Source organism: Melospiza georgiana, chromosome 1, assembly GCF_028018845.1.
Source record: "Melospiza georgiana isolate bMelGeo1 chromosome 1, bMelGeo1.pri, whole genome shotgun sequence".
Classification (NCBI taxonomy): Eukaryota; Metazoa; Chordata; class Aves; order Passeriformes; family Passerellidae; genus Melospiza; species Melospiza georgiana.
This window is the reverse complement of record NC_080430.1, coordinates 29,688,735-29,707,096: the sequence shown is the minus strand read 5'-3', so window position 1 is coordinate 29,707,096 and position 18,362 is coordinate 29,688,735. Positions and strand designations below refer to the sequence as shown.

Genomic DNA, 18,362 nt, shown 5'->3' with positions numbered 1-18,362 from the left:
GAGGGATGATGCTGCCATTCCTGCCCCTCCGGCCCCGGCCCCCCCGACGGCGGCAGCCCCCGCGGCCGGGGCGGGCAGCAGCAGGTTGGAGAGCGGCGGAGGGCAGCGCAGCGGAGCGGTGAGATGCGGTGAGATGCGGAGAGGAGCGGGGCGCAGCGCAGGGGCCGCTCCCCGCCCGCACCTGGGGCCGCCCGCGCCGCCCGCCCGCCCCCGCTGCCCCCGGGCCGCCGCTCCGCGCCTGCCGCTGCCCCGCACTCATCGCCCCGTGGCAGCGCCTGTCCGTGCGGGACAGCAGCACCCCTGCGCTGGCAGCCCGGCGTGCTCCCGAACTGCAGAGGGGTTCAGCCATCGAGATTTCTTTGTATCCCTCTCTTCTAATATTAGAACACATATTGAAACGATAAACACAATGAAAAGCACAAAATATTTCATCAGTGTTGTAACTGTATATTTCCTTTATTCTGAAGAAATATCAAGTTTTGAACGGTGCACAGAGGCATCAACTTCTGCTTTGGACGCCGCTCTCTTTGTAAAGACCGCGTTGCTACAGTTAAATCTAAAGGCAGTTGTTAAAAAGAGTTAGATGTCAGAAAAGGGGGGAAATCTTACCGTCGAAAGACTGCTGCAGGTTCCAGCTCAGTCTGAAACTGCAGTGAAAAGCGGAGCAGCTGCTGAACAAAAGTTTTAGATTTTTTTTAAAGAAAGTCTGCAAAACTAATTTCCCACAAAATAGGACTCAATTTCCGTTTAAGAAACTAGCTCTTGCAAAAGTCATACAATTGCTGATTTTTTCCACTAGCAATTGAAATTCATTTTATCTTTAGCACATGGACCCAAGAATTTAGACTTGAGAGAAATGGTTTTCCTTTTTTTTTTTTTTTTTTTTTTTTTTTTTTTTTTTTTTTTTAGTTTTGTTTTGGGGGGGAGGAGGAGCAAGGTACATGGAGCAGGAAGAGCTGAAGAATAAAACCTCTGCGCAGTGGGCACCTCTTTGGTCATTGATCGCTAAATGCATTATCCTGATTTAAACCAGTTAAGATCCGCCTTGGTGGCTACTGTAATTCCACTACACGGATGTCAAAAATAATTTTTAAAAATAAAAACAACAGAAAAAAAAGACAGGCCCAGACTTTCCAGGTTGTCCCCCAATCCACTAAAGACATTTGCAACGAAGCAAATGAAGATAAAGCAAATAAACATTATGCGACTTGTTGTTTTGAAGGGGCAGAGAGCAAGAGGGGAAACTTTTCTCTGTACAGCCAGCGTTGCTGGCACGGTGGGGGCCGGTGGGTTCACTGCAGAAGCGGCCGCCGATGCTGGGGCACAGCGTGAGGGCAGCCGGGGCAGCGCCGGGGCGAGTGCCGGGGCGGTGGGCGCGGACGGAGCGGGTGCAGGACCCGCACCGGGACCCTCGGAGGGGGCAGCGCGGCCCCGGCCCCGGCCCGTGCGGCCCCGCACGCCGCCGCCCTCGCACCTGGGCCCGCAGGTGAGGCTCTGGCGAGAGCGCTTCAGCCCCCGCGGAGCCGGGGCGGCGGTGCCCCCCGCGGCCCCCGCCCCAGAGTCACCCCCGCACGTCGCCTCACGACTTTACCGCGCTGCCCCGCCCGCTGCCCCCGAGGGGCGGCAGGACCCCGGGCGGTCGCTCAGCCCCGACGGGGCGGGGATGGCCCTGCGGGGCCGCCCGGGGCGGGGGGCTCGGGGCGGCCGGCGGGGGGCGCGGCCCCGGGCCCGGGAGGAGCCGCTGCGCCCCCGCGGAGCCGCCCCCCATCCCCCCCTCCCTCCGCGGGCCGCGGGCGCCCGGGGCGCGGGTGCGCGGCGCTGCCGCCCGCTGACGGAGCCGCTCGGCGCGGGGACGGCGCTGGCGTTTTGGAGGGAGTTTGCATGTGGTCAGTGCTGTGCTGCTGAGCCAGCCCCCAGCTCACATTACACACTACTGTATTTATAACCTCTCGAAGCTGTTTCCCCCTTCAAGCAGTTCTCTGGGACCACCTTCTATTGGCTTCAACCTCTCCCACTTCTTGTCATCTGAGCAGCTCTGAGAACGGCTCATCTAGGTCCGAGTGTTTATGCAGCGGAGACTGGCCACTAGGGCTAAAGACCTGGATTATCTGAGCTCAGCTGCCTGCTGCAGAGTCTGTCGGTGCCGTTTTGGAAAAAAAAATCCCAGCCCCGATCTGTTTACAGTGAAAGTTGACAAAGGGTGGTGAAGTTGGATCTTTCCTAAACTCTCCTGCCTGGAACCTGAGACTTGCATGCCATGGATCACACACTCTTTGGCTGCCTGCGCAGCCCCCATGCCACTGCGCAGAGCTTGCACCCTTTCTCCCAGTCTTCTCTTGCCCTGCATGGAAGATCTGACCACATGTCCTACCCTGATCTGTCTTCTTCTTCTTCCTCTTGCATAATAGCGGGATACCCCAATGAGGAGGGCATGTTTGCCAGCCAACATCATAGGGGGCACCATCACCATCACCACCACCACCATCACCACCACCAGCAACAGCAGCACCAAGCTTTGCAGACGAACTGGCACATTCCTCAGATGTCGTCTCCTCCCGCCGCGGCCAGGCACAGCCTCTGCCTTCAGCCTGACTCAGGAGGACCCCCGGAGCTGGGCAGCAGCCCCCCTGTCCTGTGCTCGAACTCTTCCAGCCTGGGCACCAACACCCCCACGGGGGCAGCGTGCGCGCCAGGGGACTATGGCAGGCAGGCTCTGTCCCCGGTGGAAACAGAGAAGAGGTCCGGCAAAAGGAAAAGCGACAGCTCAGGTAAAGGTTCGCGCGCTCCCCAGCGGGGCGGGATCCCCGGGCGGCGGGGCTCGGGGAAGCGGCTCGGTCGGACCTGCTGCCGCTCGGCTGGGCTGGTTTAGCTCGGCTCCTTTGGCCCGGCCCGGCTCGGCCCGGCTCGGCTCGGCTCGGCTGGCCCGGCCACGGCCGCAGCTGCGCTCTCGCCGCCGGCTGACACCGGGCTGCCGGGCAGTTCCTTCCCACCAAGGCGCTCTCGGGATCTCCATCACTAACGCAAGCTTTATTAAGGCTACGGGGGGAGAAATAGAAGGAAAAAATTCAGCACGTGATAGAGTATGAAATCAAGGTGGCGGTGGGGGAGAGTTTCCTACAGCCAAGGAGAGAAACGTTTGTAGTTTTGGTGCGGTTTTCAGCATCTGGTCCCGCGGCCCCCTCCCCCTGCCCGATACGACACCTCTGCTTCAAAATTCAGAATCCAGCGCGCTCCTTCCCCTCCGCCCCTTCGCCGTGGAGCTGACTGCGGCTCCGAGGCGATTGCACAACGCTTGGAAGCTCTGCCTTGGAAGCGGGGATTCGGGAGAGGAGCTGATGCCTTGCTACCCTGTAGGATCTGAGTGAGCCTGCATCAAATCCTCAGCGTGAAGGGGCAAAATATGTGAAGCAAACGGGTGAATGGGAGTTTCAGAAAGCTGCTTCATTTCAGTTTTCTGGTGGCGGGGAAAGAGGAAAGGAAGGAGCTGTATGCCTTTTAAAATCACAGTAATTCTTACCTAAAGGCGAGCATAAAAACATGTACACCCGCGGTCATTCCAGAGCAATGATTTGGCATCAATGAATGGGCAAAAAACCTTGACATTATCTCTGCTTTCTAAAATAGCAAAGCCTGTCAAAGTCCTGATCTGACAAAAGCCACTCGGCGAAGGCAACACAAGTGATGGGACTTCCGTTAGGGCACACATGAGCCGGGGGGGTCACCAAAAATATAGAGAGACAGGCAGGAGGCACTTGAAAGAGAGGGGGCTCAACAGATTGAAAACTCAAGAGCTGGCGTAGCAAATTATTTGTTATCACAGAAGAGAAAGTGAAAGGCTTTTCCAGATACGTATGAAGTTCACAACTGAAACCATAACATCTTTCACTCAAAATGCTGTAAGCTTGGTAGAGAGCAAGCAACGCAAAGGATTTTAAAAAAATGATCCTCAAGAATACCATCACTTACTTCATTGTCCATTATATTAGCAAATATTTACAGTTACAGTAACTCAGAACGTATTTATCTGAATTGCGTCTTACAGAGCTGATATAGTTGCTGAAAACTCTTCTTGCGTTTGAAGCTGTATTTAGTTCAATCACTGCTGGTAAAATCTTTTGTTTTGTCTTCTTTACTTTCAATGAGAAAAAGAATTATCTGATTTTTTTGAGGTGTATGGACAGTCCCTGTTACAACTGAGAAAATAACTGGATGCCTGATGGTGTAAGGATTTATTGTATTTGTCGGTCTATTTAAAGCTAAAGGAAAAAAGGAAATTGATCCCTTTCACTGTCAGGGAAGTATCTAAATCACTTTCTGTTTATTTCATTCTACAATGCAAACCTAAAAAACACCAGTGAGGGATGTCCTAAACCTTACCCTGAAGTGACTGGACTCTTCCACTGGATTAGTGGACAAGAGTTTGAGCCTTTAGCCACGGTCATGTTTATCTTGCAATGCACTTCGATCCTCACTTTCTAAGACTTTCTGAAGATCAAGGCAGGTAACTATTTCCTCCTCCCTTCCGCTAAGAAAAAAAATACAACCGTTCACACAATTGTGAATCTCTCAAACTGAAAATAGATGTCTTTTGATAACAACTGCATAGCTGCTGTATGTTTGGGTTTTTTTCGGGAAAAGCCTATGTTTTGGACTGAAAATTTAACCCCACCCCTTTATTAGTCCTGAACTCTGGTGCTAGATATTTAATGCTATTCTCATATATGGCAGCAAGAATTATTTTAATTTGCTGTGTTTCTATATTTGTCAACCATAATTGCCCCTCATCTGATTAAACATCATCACCTTTATTTCTCATTAATCTTTTTTTTTAAACAAATGACTGTGCCTGAAAGAATTTCTTCCATGCCTTCATCAGACTTGGAACTACTTCAATAGACATTTGTAAAAAATCCTAATAGTAAATAACTAAGAGGTGAAGAGAGAGGGAGACTGCTTTAAGTTTCAGTGCCAGCATTCTGAGACAACTATTAATGCTCTTGCTTATTTACACATATATTTCCTCTTCTTAAGCATATCACTTAAAACCACAGAATGCTCAGCGTTTTCTTGAGCACTGAATCTGTTCCACATTTCAGAGCTGAATTAACCTTAGGCTACCCATTTCTTCCACTACTTAGCTTTTCTTTCTGTGTGTTTAAGATCACAAAGCTGAGTTTGTAGATAGTTTAAAGAATGTAAAACATGATCATTCCTTGTATCATTTACCTTCCAAACGAGTAACTGTTTCTTAGCCATATAGCTGCTCTGAAAATTTACCAGAAGGGACACCCCATTTTACTTATTTGTATGATGACGGGAGTGCAATGTTTTAAAATTATAAACAAAAATCCAGAGGGCAAACAGAATTTGTTATGATGGACTGTGTGTTTTTTACCCGAAATTCACATATTGCAAGGGAAGGGGAAGACATAGAAACATTCTTCTCTAATCTGTTGCAGTTTCATTTGGGATTGAGAAAACAAAGTGAAATGTGCTCTCATGATAGTTATATAAACTGATTTACAGTTTTCTTTAGCCCTAACCCAGATTTTAAGCATTTTGGGAAGTTCCCTTTGAAGATATTGAAAAGACTGCTACAGAACAGGGTGAAATTTTCAGCTGTTCTCATTGCAAAGGACTGGGAAATACTGCTTTTGTAGTCATCAACCCCTGCTTGCTGCAGCTGTCAGTGTCTCCAGGTTTTGTAGCTGCTCTCTCATAATCTGCAGAATATTCCTTCCAACCTGCCCAGGCCCAGGAGTGGGTCGGTAAAGCTGCCTGTGGGTTGAGGAGTGGTGCATACAAATCTTTCCGTGTTAACGTTTTGCAGTGAATAATGGCATCTGCATCCTCACCTTTGTAACTCAGCTCTTCGGATGTCAAGGCTGTACGAGCAGAGAGACAATACTAAGTCTCAGGGTTGGTTGCAAATGAAATAGCTTATTTTAAAGGGCCCTAATGGTCAGAATTATCTGTGTGCTAATGAGGTGCGGATGAAAACCATGCTGAGTGTATAGAAAACATATTCTTGGAGTGCTTTGTTGCTTTGTGGTATGAGTTGTTCTGTATGGAATATTTTGGATTTTTCTAATGCCTCCCCTTCTTTTTACTTGCCTGTGAATTTCAGGGCCATTTTATTTCTGTTTGTTATAAAGTAGGTTTTGATTCTCAGATGATGCAAAACACATAAGATGCAAAGTTACTTCTGTGATTTCCTAAGTTACGTTACTTAGATACAAGTTTTCTTAAGACTTCAGTCAGGAAAAGAGCATATTAATGCCTATACGGGAGTGCTATCTAGATTTACTGAGAAATATGAAAAAAGAGTGAATCTGGTAGCCTTAAGGAAGTCTAAAATGCTATGGTGAAAAAAACATCTGTACTATGCTGAAAAGACCAGGGGGAGGCTGAGTACAGTTGAAGGAGTTCTTCTAAGCAATACAGCTATTCAAACATTAAATTGCAAGAGATAAATATATAAGGAAATTGCATTCCTGTTAAAGTCTAATGTAATTAAACACTTGCCCTAAGGCATGAAAAGCCTTTAAAAAAAAAAAAAAAAAAGAAACCAAATCTTGCCATGGGAAAATGCTTTCTGTGTGGCACAGGTTTCCAAGAAAAGGCTAGCAGGTAATAAAAATTCTTCATATTTTTGAATGTATTTACAATAGTAGCATTTAGAAAAGCATTTCAGGAATCCACTGTTTCAACAGTTCGGCCAAGTGTGTTCTGGTGGGTTTTGTTCATTCACAAATCACATGAATAAAAACAATACTTTTTCCCCCTGAGTTTTAATATTTTATAATCTACCTATTCTCAAGATGCAAGCAGCAAAAAGTTATATCTCCAGGGAATTTATTTTAAACACATCTAAATATCATAAATCATATGTACTTGTTTGAAATGGTCTCTAAAAAGCAGATCATTTTGATAAATGATTATAAATACTGTGAAATCATGAGTTTTGAGGACTTTTGATTGGTTTCTGAAACATGTCAGTAAGAAAAATGAGCCGCACGCTTGTAGTCAAAAAGCACTGTGTAACTGATTCATCAATATGTCTCTGCTTTTCAGTGTGGTTGTAAAGGGAAACAAGAAAAAATACATAATAAAGCATAGTTTTTCTGGAAAGAGTTAATTTGTTTGATATCTTGTATAAAAGCATCACTTACCCATAAGAAAACAACAACAACAAAAACTCTGTAGATTTTATAAATGAAAAAATTTCAAAATCCGACGAATAACACGCACAGTTTTAGGAGAAAACCTTCAAGACTGATCACTTATCAAATGCTGGGCTCACTAGTGAGCTACTTGCTGAATTGTTTTAATAGATGAAAACTTGCAAGAAATTCACTTTTGTTCTCAGGAAATATAATCAGGAACTTTTCTAAGGCTAAAATTTTGGAAGACTCTTTTGCTGATACATTTTCAAAATTCTTTGCCCCTAGCCAAAGAAGAACTTTGTGCGGACAAAAAGAAAAAATAAAAGAACTATGTGTGGCTCCTAGTTATGCATTTCTATCTGTTTGTATAAATGATTCAGGAGGATTTACACTTCTCCTTCTCCCCCTCCTCGTCAACCCACCCTTTCAGAAACACTGGAAGGCCGATCCAGACCTTCACGGGATCACAAAGGGTTTTGTGAGAAGGTCCATTGACTCCAGTGAAACCACTGAAGTGCTCAAGGTTTTATAAGCAATCAGAGCTTAATTCTTTTTCATGGGCATTGAAGAAAAATGCTTTGTAATTCCTGTAGATATTTATTGATAAAATGTTTGGATTGCCTGACTGTTTGAAAATTGCCAATTGAGCATTTTATATACACATTGAATTTTAACTACATTGGTTTTAACATCCTAGGATAAAATTTGTCCTAACATATCTAGTGTGACTTCTGTAGTATTTACTAATGAAAGTAATCAGATTGAGTGGGTTTTATTTGTGTTTTTGCTATTTTTAGACTTGACAACTGTTTAATAAATGTTTTTTAATTGAGCCTGGTAATCTGCATATTGTTTGCTGTGTGGAAATACTCGTTCTTTAGTGATGCAATGACTTCATATGCTCTATCTCAATTCCTCAAGAGTAGGATTGAGCTCTGTGTCTTGAAGTTCAAGGGCAGGTAACATTTTCTTTGCTTCTGTCTGTTGGTGCCCTAATATTGCTCACTGGATTATTGTTGAAGACACTGTTACTTGGCAGTATGAATAGTCGCCGTAGCATGTTTTCTCTCAGTAGCAAAATGTACTCTACCAAGCCGTTTTGTAAGTCTCCAGAAAGGAAGCAAAATAAATCTGGTTTCATCTGCTAGACTGAGCAAAGTTTAAACCCATCAGTAAAATGTAGTTATGGTGGGGTAGGATTCAATCCTCACTTTTGCAATGCTACCCTGTGTCCTTGTTCTAATATACTTAAGAATGCAACTTGAAAGGATGCGAAAGGAAAGTCATATTTTTTAAATATAAATACTTGCATATGTCGCTAATAAGGTTTCTAACTGAAATAGTGTGGTGTTAGAGAATTTTGATAAACAGTGCTGGAGGCTACTTCATTACATCAGTGCACAGCTGGGCACTGAACCCCGTCCTACGATCTGTCTCGAGCCTGTGCCCTGTCCTTTTATGACTGTTTGCTCAACTTATATAATGGCCATACCAGTGCTTTCCTTCCATTTGGAAAGTACTGTAAACTTTTATGAAACGAAAAGCTTTGTGTGCGTGTGTGTGCGTACATGCTTTTTATTTTTAGTAGGCTTTAAAGACTTACAGATCTGCATCACAATTTCTCCAGTACTGCTAGTTGCAGAGCCCGAGCAAGATGGTGCACAGCCACCCTGCAGAAAAAACCTTCCTCCTGCTACTCAGCAGGGCAATTGCATCACCTTTACCAGCATGAGCTGTGTGACTGCACGCACGGCCAGAAGTCATTTGACTTCTGCGGTGAGTGTCTGGGGTCTTCCATGAGCACGTAGATGCTTTTCTATTGTGCTTAATGAAAACCTGAATTCAAAAATAGCCTGATGTAATTGTGCATGGGACATGCAGTCTAGTCCTAGTTTTTAAGAATTTGAATCAGTAAAAAGAAAGTTACTGAAATAAATGGTTCACGAACAGACATGCTAGGGGAAATTCCACCAGGAAGTTCAGGATGACAAAACTCCTACTGATTTTTGTTAGGACTACCAGATTTTAAGTTGTGAGTTCTTACTCTAAACGTAGCCAAGCTTGGGAGAAGGAGACAGACCAGTTAGCCACAGTAGTGATTAAGTTTTTTTGTTATACGCTGTCTTGAATTCTTCCAACAGCAAATACGGCGGAGGAATGCTTGTTTGAAATACCACTGCTGCCATTGGTCTTGCCTTTCTAGCATGTGTTGTCTTTGTTATTTATTAATACATATTACAAAATCTATGTCCCTTGATAAGTTTACCTACACCATATCCATTAAAAATAATATTTTATAGACAATAGTATAAATCACAATGATGTTTGTTTTACTCTGCAAATTTTATACATCCATCTGTAACTTCACTAGTGCAGAATTGCATCACTGCATCCTAACATTCAATGAATGATGCAAAGTGAAAAAACCCACATTAAAAAAAATGGGATATAGTAGTAGACAGTGCACTGTAATGCATGAAAGATTTTTCTGAAGTGTTCTATTAAACACTATAAATAGACTACTTAGGTTGTCAAAATTCTACTTGCTAAGATCAGTAATATTAAAGATGTAATGCTCACTGTAGATTAGAAAGGATATATTTTTTTTCAAGATCTTGGACCTACAGAAGATCCTAAGGCACCCCCTATTCATAATGTAGATTGATTTTCTATATGGAATTGTAAATTTTTACAAATAGTTTTGGGGATAGGTCACTTGATTGGAATTTGTACATATTAATAAATAGACATATGATTATATGCCAAAAGAGAAATATATAATAATATTTGGAAATTTGCTACTGAATATTTTATTGTTTAATGATGGATGTAATCAGTGACTGCCGTGCATTCTGAAATTACAGACTACTCTTTTCCATTGCATTGAGCTTCTTACTCAATGCAATGGAAAAAAGGAGTCTGAACTTTGTATTGAAAATTACCTGTGCTGAACAAACCTCACAATAAAACATCTATGAGAAGTTAATGGCAATGTGAAAGAAAGTCATATTGCACTCAATTCTATTTTCTTTTGTTTTTCTTTAACAAATGAAACAAAATAATTGATGAAACCAGGGAAGCAATTCTCAAAGCAATTCTCAAAGCAAAGAGTCAAATCTTTAATTTATGATAGAAGAGAACAGTTTTACTAAACAAATAAAATCCAGTGGAATATAAAAATCCAGTGGATTTTTCTTTTCCTTCTTTCTCTCTCTTTTTCTTTCTCTCTCTCTTTTTCTCTTTCTCTTTCTCTCTCTATTGTGCCCTTTCTCTTGTTTTTTCACCCTCTCCTCTCCTCTCCTCTCCTCTCCTCTCCTCTCCTCTCCTCTCCTCTCCTCTCCTCTCCTCTCCTCTCCTCTCCTCTCCTCTCCTCTCCTCTCCTCTCCTCTCCTCTCCTCTCCTCTCCTCTCCTCTCCTCTCCTCTCCTCTCCTCTCCTCTCCTCTCCTCTCCTCTCCTCTCCTCTCCTCTCCTCTCCTCTCCTCTCCTCTCCTCTCCTCTCCTCTCCTCTCCTCTCCTCTCCTCTCCTCTCCTCTCCTCTCCTCTCCTCTCCTCTCCTCTCCTCTCCTCTCTTTTTCTTTCCTTCTCTTCTTCTGCTTTCTTCTCCTTTGATGCTTCTTGGACTACAGAAAAACTAGTTGATTGAATATTATTTTATAGCAAATAGGATATGAAAAACAAAAACTGAAACAGAATACTGCAATCTTTTAAAAGTCCTTCTTCCTTCTGCATTCTCTCAGATCTCTAATAGCTATTTCTTATTTTTAGCAAGTAAGCCTGGACAAATGCTGCCTTACATAAACTGTTAGATGCACTTCAGTATCCTCTGCCACTATTGTGAGTTTTAATTCTTAGACTGTGATCTTACGCTGATTGTAGTATGCATTTAATTTTGTATGTTGGGAGATGAATGAAACCTCGGGAAGCTGAAGTCAAAACTAGCTATTGAGTGGAGCCAGGACTTCACAGCTGAAGTAGTCATGAAGTAGTACTTTGATATGAACACTGCTGAAGTTAAGTGTATGTTTACACATTTTGGTGAATTGAGGGCATTAGTCACTTAAATTTACCAAGCGGAAAAAACTGTTTCCCACTTTGGTCCTCCTAAAAATAGATACTAAAAAAATCTGTTGGACATATGTGGGCTGACAATATAGCTCTGAAGAGAGTTGAATGAACTGTGGGGTTTTCTACCTGCCAAGCAAAAAATGGCATATTCTAGATGCATGCAATATATCCTGAGTGTGCATGGGGGGCTCTTTGGCAGGGGGTGTTTTGACACGGTGGGTGAGGCTCCTCAGGCACATTGGTCTCAATAGCTTTTCAAGCCTTTCATTTTCTTTTACCTGGTGGAGAATACCAGAACGCTGTAGGCCCCATAGAATATGTGGACAAGTGAAAACTACTCATTAAAATGTGCTTATTACTGTAGATAGAAAGGTAGGAACAGTGACTTGATGTCTCCCAAATTTGTGAAAATATCAGTTTGGTTTACAGAAGAAAAAAGAATTTAAGTCAGATGTGTTGATAAACTAAACGACAACATATTTTGCAAGGCTTTGGTACGCTGAATTGCTAAAAATGGTGTGAATAGAAGTCTAGGCAGCTACGGCGATGTTGACCACTCAAAGATTTCTTGTAAAACTGTGCTTAGAATGCCAAATAGTGATTTCTGCCAGAAGAAAGCAGCAGTATAATTGGAGCTTAAGCACATTCACGCCTTTCAAAGCTATATTTTCAGAACTAGACATTAAACCTAGTAAAAGTCTGCAATTCATACCCGCCTTATGTAGGGTTTAGGAAGAGCTGAGAACGTTACAAGTTCTTTGCAGTTTGGTTTGATTGACCCAGAATTGACATAGTAATATTGAGCTCTTTTCCCCCGCCCCGTTTCGATATTCTTATTTTGGGAGTACCACAATGGCCTCAAGCTGCAGCTGTGTCTTAAGTCTTTGCGTTCCTGAGGACATTAGAACAATACACACTAATGGTCTCACTCCTGGCTCCCTCTCCCTCCCTCTCTCTCTGCCTATTTCTTTTTTTACACAAGTCTATTTCTGAAGAACTGTGTGACTTTATAGCCTTTCAATTTCCATTCATCCATGCTAAATGAGCACTCTCCTAATTTCAAAACAAAAAATACGACCCTCTACCTTAATCAGATTTCTATTAGATGTAACCTACAATAACCTAAGAACTGCAGTGACCTGCTAAACAAGGTAATGTTAGCTCTATTAGGCAATACAAGATGAAACAATTATGAGTCAGATAAAAATAGAAGGCTTCATTAGCAGTTGTTCATGGCGCATCTTGAATCTGCAGAATTATCTCTTTTTTTTTATTATTAGCACTTTAATTTACATGATTTTTTTAATAGCTTATTGGGTCAATAAATGGAGTGACAATTCCATCTGTATTATTTTTTTTATGAAATAATATATTGGTATTAAATTATATTGGCAAATGCAACATCTTAAATTCTAAATGTAAAAAAATTATTTGAACATGCACAGAAGAAAAAGCTGGAAAGAAGTGCAAACAATTTTGATTGTCCATATTATAAAAAAATATTCTGCTGAACTTTCTTGTAGTTTGGCTTAGTTTTGCATTTTAATTTTTACTTCACTCATTCTGACTCCTTTGCTTTTACACTTCAATACATTGCTACAACTTTATGAGGCAAACATCTTTATTACTTTAATATGAGGGTATGTACAGAAATCTAACAGTATCCAAACCTATAAAGCTAATTTATTTTACTGGTTCCAAACTGAAATGTAGACAAAGACAGAAGGCGTCAATTGGGTGTGGAGTCTGCTGGCATGAGAAATTCAGAGATTTCAGATTTTTGCATTTACAAACATATTGGAAATGCTTTGCCAGACATGACACCCAAACAAACCCTTTTTTTTTTTGGATGGAGATTGTATGTTTCAAGTACAGTGGCTTAAAATGTTCAGCCATTTTAAACTACGTTTGGTGAAATATAACTTAGAGAATGATCCAGTCCTTCAAAGTTCTTGGGAAAGCCACTTCCTTTCCTCCTGCAGTAGTCACAGCTTTGCCTGTCTGTTTCTCTAATTCTGACACAGCTTGGATTACTGTATAATTTTTCTGGAATTAGCAGAATAATGTTGACAAAGTTAACCAGAAGCATGTGAGTTACTACCCTCTTGTTGATTCCTTCAGCTCGATGCTGTGCAGCTAAGTTTGTACTTCCACCACGTATGGGTAGATACCCTGAAACTATTATTTATGGAGGCTCCAGTTTATCTTGTGTATTTCAAGCATGTTTCCACAGCTAATTGATAGTCTTAATTCACACACAAACTGAAAGATGCATCCATGTTAACTGGGAAACATTTGGCTGGGTTTCTTATGTAGAGAACTGGAAAGCTCGGCGTTACCCATGTACTGGAGTTTGGCTGCATCTTCCCACTGGCCTCTTAATTAAAAGGACTTTGTTAACCTAACAGCAGAGTCTTACTACAAAAAGCAGATCCGAAATCTACAATGAGGTGGAAATGCAAGAAGTATTACTCCTATCTGAGATGTTAATACAAACCCACATGGAGCCTTTCTAGTTCAGAAGATATTTGGAGGGGAGTACATATTCTTTAAATACCTCTGGAAGAGTATTCCTGTGAGTTTTGGAACAGAAACAAGTCCAGGGAATATGTGTATCCTCTTGGACAACAAGCACAAAAAAGGAGGTCTCTCTCACTAGTCAGCCTTTGCACCTTCCCTGCCATGTGATTTAATGGCTCATATATCTCTGCTCTCCATAAAGCCGAACTTTATGTGGTAAAGTTTGGTTTCTTTACAAAAGCAGACAGCATTTCCTTTCCTTTCCGGGCAAGAATGCACAGATGTAGGAAAAAAATGCTCACAAAAGAGACCTAGGGTGAGCGCAAAGCATCTTTTACAGGCAAGAAAACCCTTTGTCCTTGGTTTCCCCAGTGCAAGGCCACAGGCTACTTCTTTTTCTGACCAGGTTGAGGGCTATGATTTAGAACTTATTTTGCTGCGAGACTTTGCAAGTTGTTTTTTTTTGTCTTCTCTCTTTCCAACATGTTTTCAGATTGTTCTGCAAATGACTTTTACACCACTTAGCAGAAATTAAATCCTGTTTTTTCTGCCCTAGTCCTCTCCTGACTCTTATTTTAAGCCTGCCAAAACCAAAGCTGATGAAATGATCATACATTTCAATCACATCCTTTTGAAATTTCCTTCCTAGAATCATTCTTCTGGTTCTACCTTATATTCTCAGAGTTAAACTAATTTCACTGCAAGATGTTGCCCAGTGCCTCAGTCAATATTTCAGATCCTGTTTCTTACCTACTTCAACATTTTCTCCATGCTGTCTTAACTGTGTTCTTCCTTTTTCCATTCATACTTTTCTCTGTCTTCAGTGTGGCTCAAATACATGCAAGAAATATCTAAAAAAATATTCTGTCATTACCCATTGTCACAAAGCTATCATCTCTTTTACCATGAACTTCTTTTTGGTAACTGTAGGTCTGTCACAGCTCTTCTGTGGACTTATTGTCTGTAAGAAAAGTGTGCAAGATAGGAAGTGAACACAAAAAAATAAAAAATAAAGAACGAAAAAAAAATCTTTAATATGCCCTCTCTTCTCTAGAGGTTTTTACTCCAAAAGGAGTTGTGTACCACAGAGAAGATTCTGTAAACAGCTATAGCAAAAATCAAACATGACCCAGACCTGACAATACTGACATTTAGTATCAAATAACAGTGATGTACCCAGTGTTGAGCAGAGCTGTGTGTAAAAACAAAGTACTTGAAACTAAGCCAAATGTGTGAAAAAAAATTAACTTTCTTAAAATGCACTCTTTTAACTTCAAGAATTTAAGTAATTACTTGTGGCAGAAGGAATGTGGTTCAAAGACAGTAAAGTCTCATTTTGAAGGGGCCTGTAAAATCTTTAAATAGCATTGGCAAATTGTTCTTTTACTCCAGTTTTCTGTAAGAAGAATTTTGAAAACAGTAAAATATTTTTATGTGATTCCATTTCACTGATATAATAGACCTGGGGAGTGTGTGTGTATGCATATATATATATATATATAGATAGATAGGGACCTGAATAGTCCATGTGATTTGACTGGTTCAGCGTTTGGCTATACTGTGTTATTTTATTTCTAAACATGTTTTAAAACCAGTTTGGGAAGGAGGAGGAAGCTTCTGGAAGGGAGAGAAAAGAAGAGTGCTGATGGTACCTTTTGAATGTTTGGGTTTGGTAATTTTTCAGTTATTTTCAGTGTCTAGAGTTTTAGCGTAATATTAGCAAATAGAACCCATGGTAAAATTACAGAATATCAAATCTAAACTCTAGAGACATAAATTTACATGAGGATCAGTTCACAAGATTGGCTGCTTTAGGGCCAGTCTCCAGTGGGCTTTTTTCCATATCAAAAAAATCACCATACAGTTTGGCACAACCTTCAGGCTCAGTGAAAAAGGGTTTTATTCCAGGACCAAAGTAGACAAAACCAGTAGTTGCCAGAATTGAGGTGCATTTGCCGAGTAGGACAGAGACAGTCTTACGGCTTTTGTCTCAACTCTTCTCTTCCCCTGCTAGGAGTATATCTCTTTGGGATTTTGGTAAAAGCTCTATCAACTTTTTAGAGGAGGAAGGGAGGACATGCTAACAAATCTATAAGTGTGTTTTTTCAGTAACTCACATTTCTGGAGCACTCATAAGAATCTACCTATTTGAGAAGACTAAAAAAAAAAAAAAGACAAATGATCTTCTGGTCAAAATTTAGGAAAAAAAATAGAAAAGTTATAGGCTTCTGACAGTGATGGAGTCCTTCTCCCTTCCCCCACCTCTCATCAGCAAGCTGATGTTTCCAGCAACTTCAAAAACAGAAGACCTCTCTGTAATCCTAAATGTGCATAAGGAACAGATTAAAGTCCTGATTTTTGTGAAAAAAATTGAGCATATGCTTAAGAGCCATTGACTTCAATGAGAGTTAAATACATCCTCACACACGCTTCTTGAACTAGAGACTAATAAGGATATTAAAAAGGATCAAGAGGCAGCTCCTCTTCAGGAAATGCGGCAAAACGGCCATAGCTGAAAAGTATTAGGGTCATAATCATACTGACTCTCATCACCCCTCACCTCACCTCACTTCCAATCTACACAGAAGAGTAAAAACCCTTCTCTCCATCTCTTCCCCTCTCTTTTCCTCTTTTCTCCATGCTGGTCTATGCCAGACTAAGCTTACTCTAGTTCCAAAGAAGAATTACAGACTCTGCAGTGTCCATTAGTGACGACAATATTTCCAGTGTAATGAATGTGGATGATGGTCAGATAATACAGTGGACAGTGGTTGAACAACTCCCCTGAGAGAATTATTTATAAGATAATTAATTACATTTCTGTTTAGCTGATTTATCTAGAGAAATCTTATGTATAGGGAAAAAGGTACCCCCTGCCAAACAGCAATCCATATTAATATTCTTTTATTAGACGAATGACAGATAGAGTGAAATAGTGATGACTAAAATGCTTGAGTGTGGGTTGATTCCTTTCAATTCAGTATGACAAAATGGGTTATATATATGGCTTTTGAGTGTGGTACTCATTTATTAAATGCTCATTTGGATTTTAAAAAATAGCTTGCCTTCATTAGCCATCTTGGGAATCAGACTCCATGGTGTAATAAATCTCAGTTGCAGGAATTTTGGCCTGCTACTCATCTTAAAAAACTCTGAATTTTCTTTTTCTGTGCCTTGTCTCAGACTCTACTGCAGTCCTCAGTAACTTATCCCTTCTCTTTGTTATCCAGATTTAAAAGGCAGTTCTCATACACCCTTATAGACAGGAGTAGCCAGTTTGGGGATTATTTGTTTTCTTCAAGTCACTCATTCCAAATTTTTTTGTTTATTTTTCTTAATCAAAACTCTTTCTACAACTGAAGTTCAGAGTTAACTTTGGCACAATGGCCATTTAGGATAGTATCATTTAGAGGACATAATTTTTGTAAGAATTATAGAGCAGCAGAAACTTTGAACCAAGTTTGGAAAAGAAAAACTGATGGGAAGGGTTCTTATTCAGTAAAGGAAAAGCTGAAAGTCGACTGTATGGTTTTTTCCGCACATTATATTTTATTAAATTAACTCATGTAAATTAGCAAAGATGCTTTCTGCTAACTCTGTTTATGTGCTTCTTGAAGAAAAGTTCCTCTTGCTTCAAGTCAGAAGAAAACCCATATTTCTATTCACATTTTTTGTGTTCGCTAGTTGCTCTGTCCTTTGCTGCTGTATGTGCTGTAAAAGTAAAGTGAGATACTCAGGTGTTATTTCCTTTTGTCCAGTCATGAACTTGCTTGAAAGTGTTCAATATTTCAGTATTCTCTGTAACAGGCCTGCAAAATTTCTGGTTTTTTAATCATAGATTTTCTTAATATGTTTGAATTCACACTTTTCTGCAGACCAGGTTTCCCACATGGGGAAGAGGACTGGAAATGGACTATTATTCCCCCTGGGTTACATCAGGCAGTGCTGTGCATTTCCTGTGTGATCTGTTCGAGTTGCAGAGGTGTGCAATAATGCCTGTCTGTCTTAATAGTTCCCCTCTAACATTTAAATACATTCTTATGATTATTTAGTACAGATTTTAAACATCCTAGGAGGTATCAGGGTCCAGGCACAATGATGTATCCTGCACTCTTGCAGAGCATTGGAGCTCCTGTATCAGGATCCATGCCACTGTAGGTTGGATGTAGTTGTCTTGAGCAGCAGGAATTCTGTACGTTTAAAACTTCCCTTAGCAGGGTGTGCTGATGCACACATTGACTTATATTCTATTTCCACACCATGATGTGATCTCTTTTTTGTTTTCTTGTATAATTAACTTGGGGTTTTTTATTGTTTCTGCTGCTATGTTTTGCTTTAGGCTGATTTTTCAGTCTGTTGCATATTCAAATCCGTGAGTTAACATTTGACCACCTTTGGATAGCCAAGTAAGATGGATTAATGTATTAAACATTAAGTGTATTAAACAAACAGATTTTGTTCTAAAAGATATTGTTTTGAAAGATACAGTTTTACAATGACTCTATACAGAATTTATGCCAGCTACGAAAAAAAAAAAAAAAACAAAACGGTAAATAGTCCCTAACTGGGTATTCTGCAAAGTTAGTGTTTTATTCATCTAACTATGCCTA

At 41.1% G+C, this 18,362-nt stretch overlaps 1 protein-coding gene across 1 annotated transcript in view; it reads left to right on the top strand.

Annotated features, from left to right (window-relative positions):
* The first annotated feature begins 2,257 nt into the window (after positions 1-2,257).
* The window catches only part of MEOX2 (mesenchyme homeobox 2), a 51,676-nt gene continuing 35,571 nt past the window's right edge, over positions 2,258-18,362 (top strand). The window contains exon 1 of the mRNA XM_058032902.1: positions 2,258-2,768. Within this exon, the coding sequence (XP_057888885.1) occupies positions 2,258-2,768 (511 nt within the window). The remainder of the gene's footprint in view (positions 2,769-18,362) is intronic.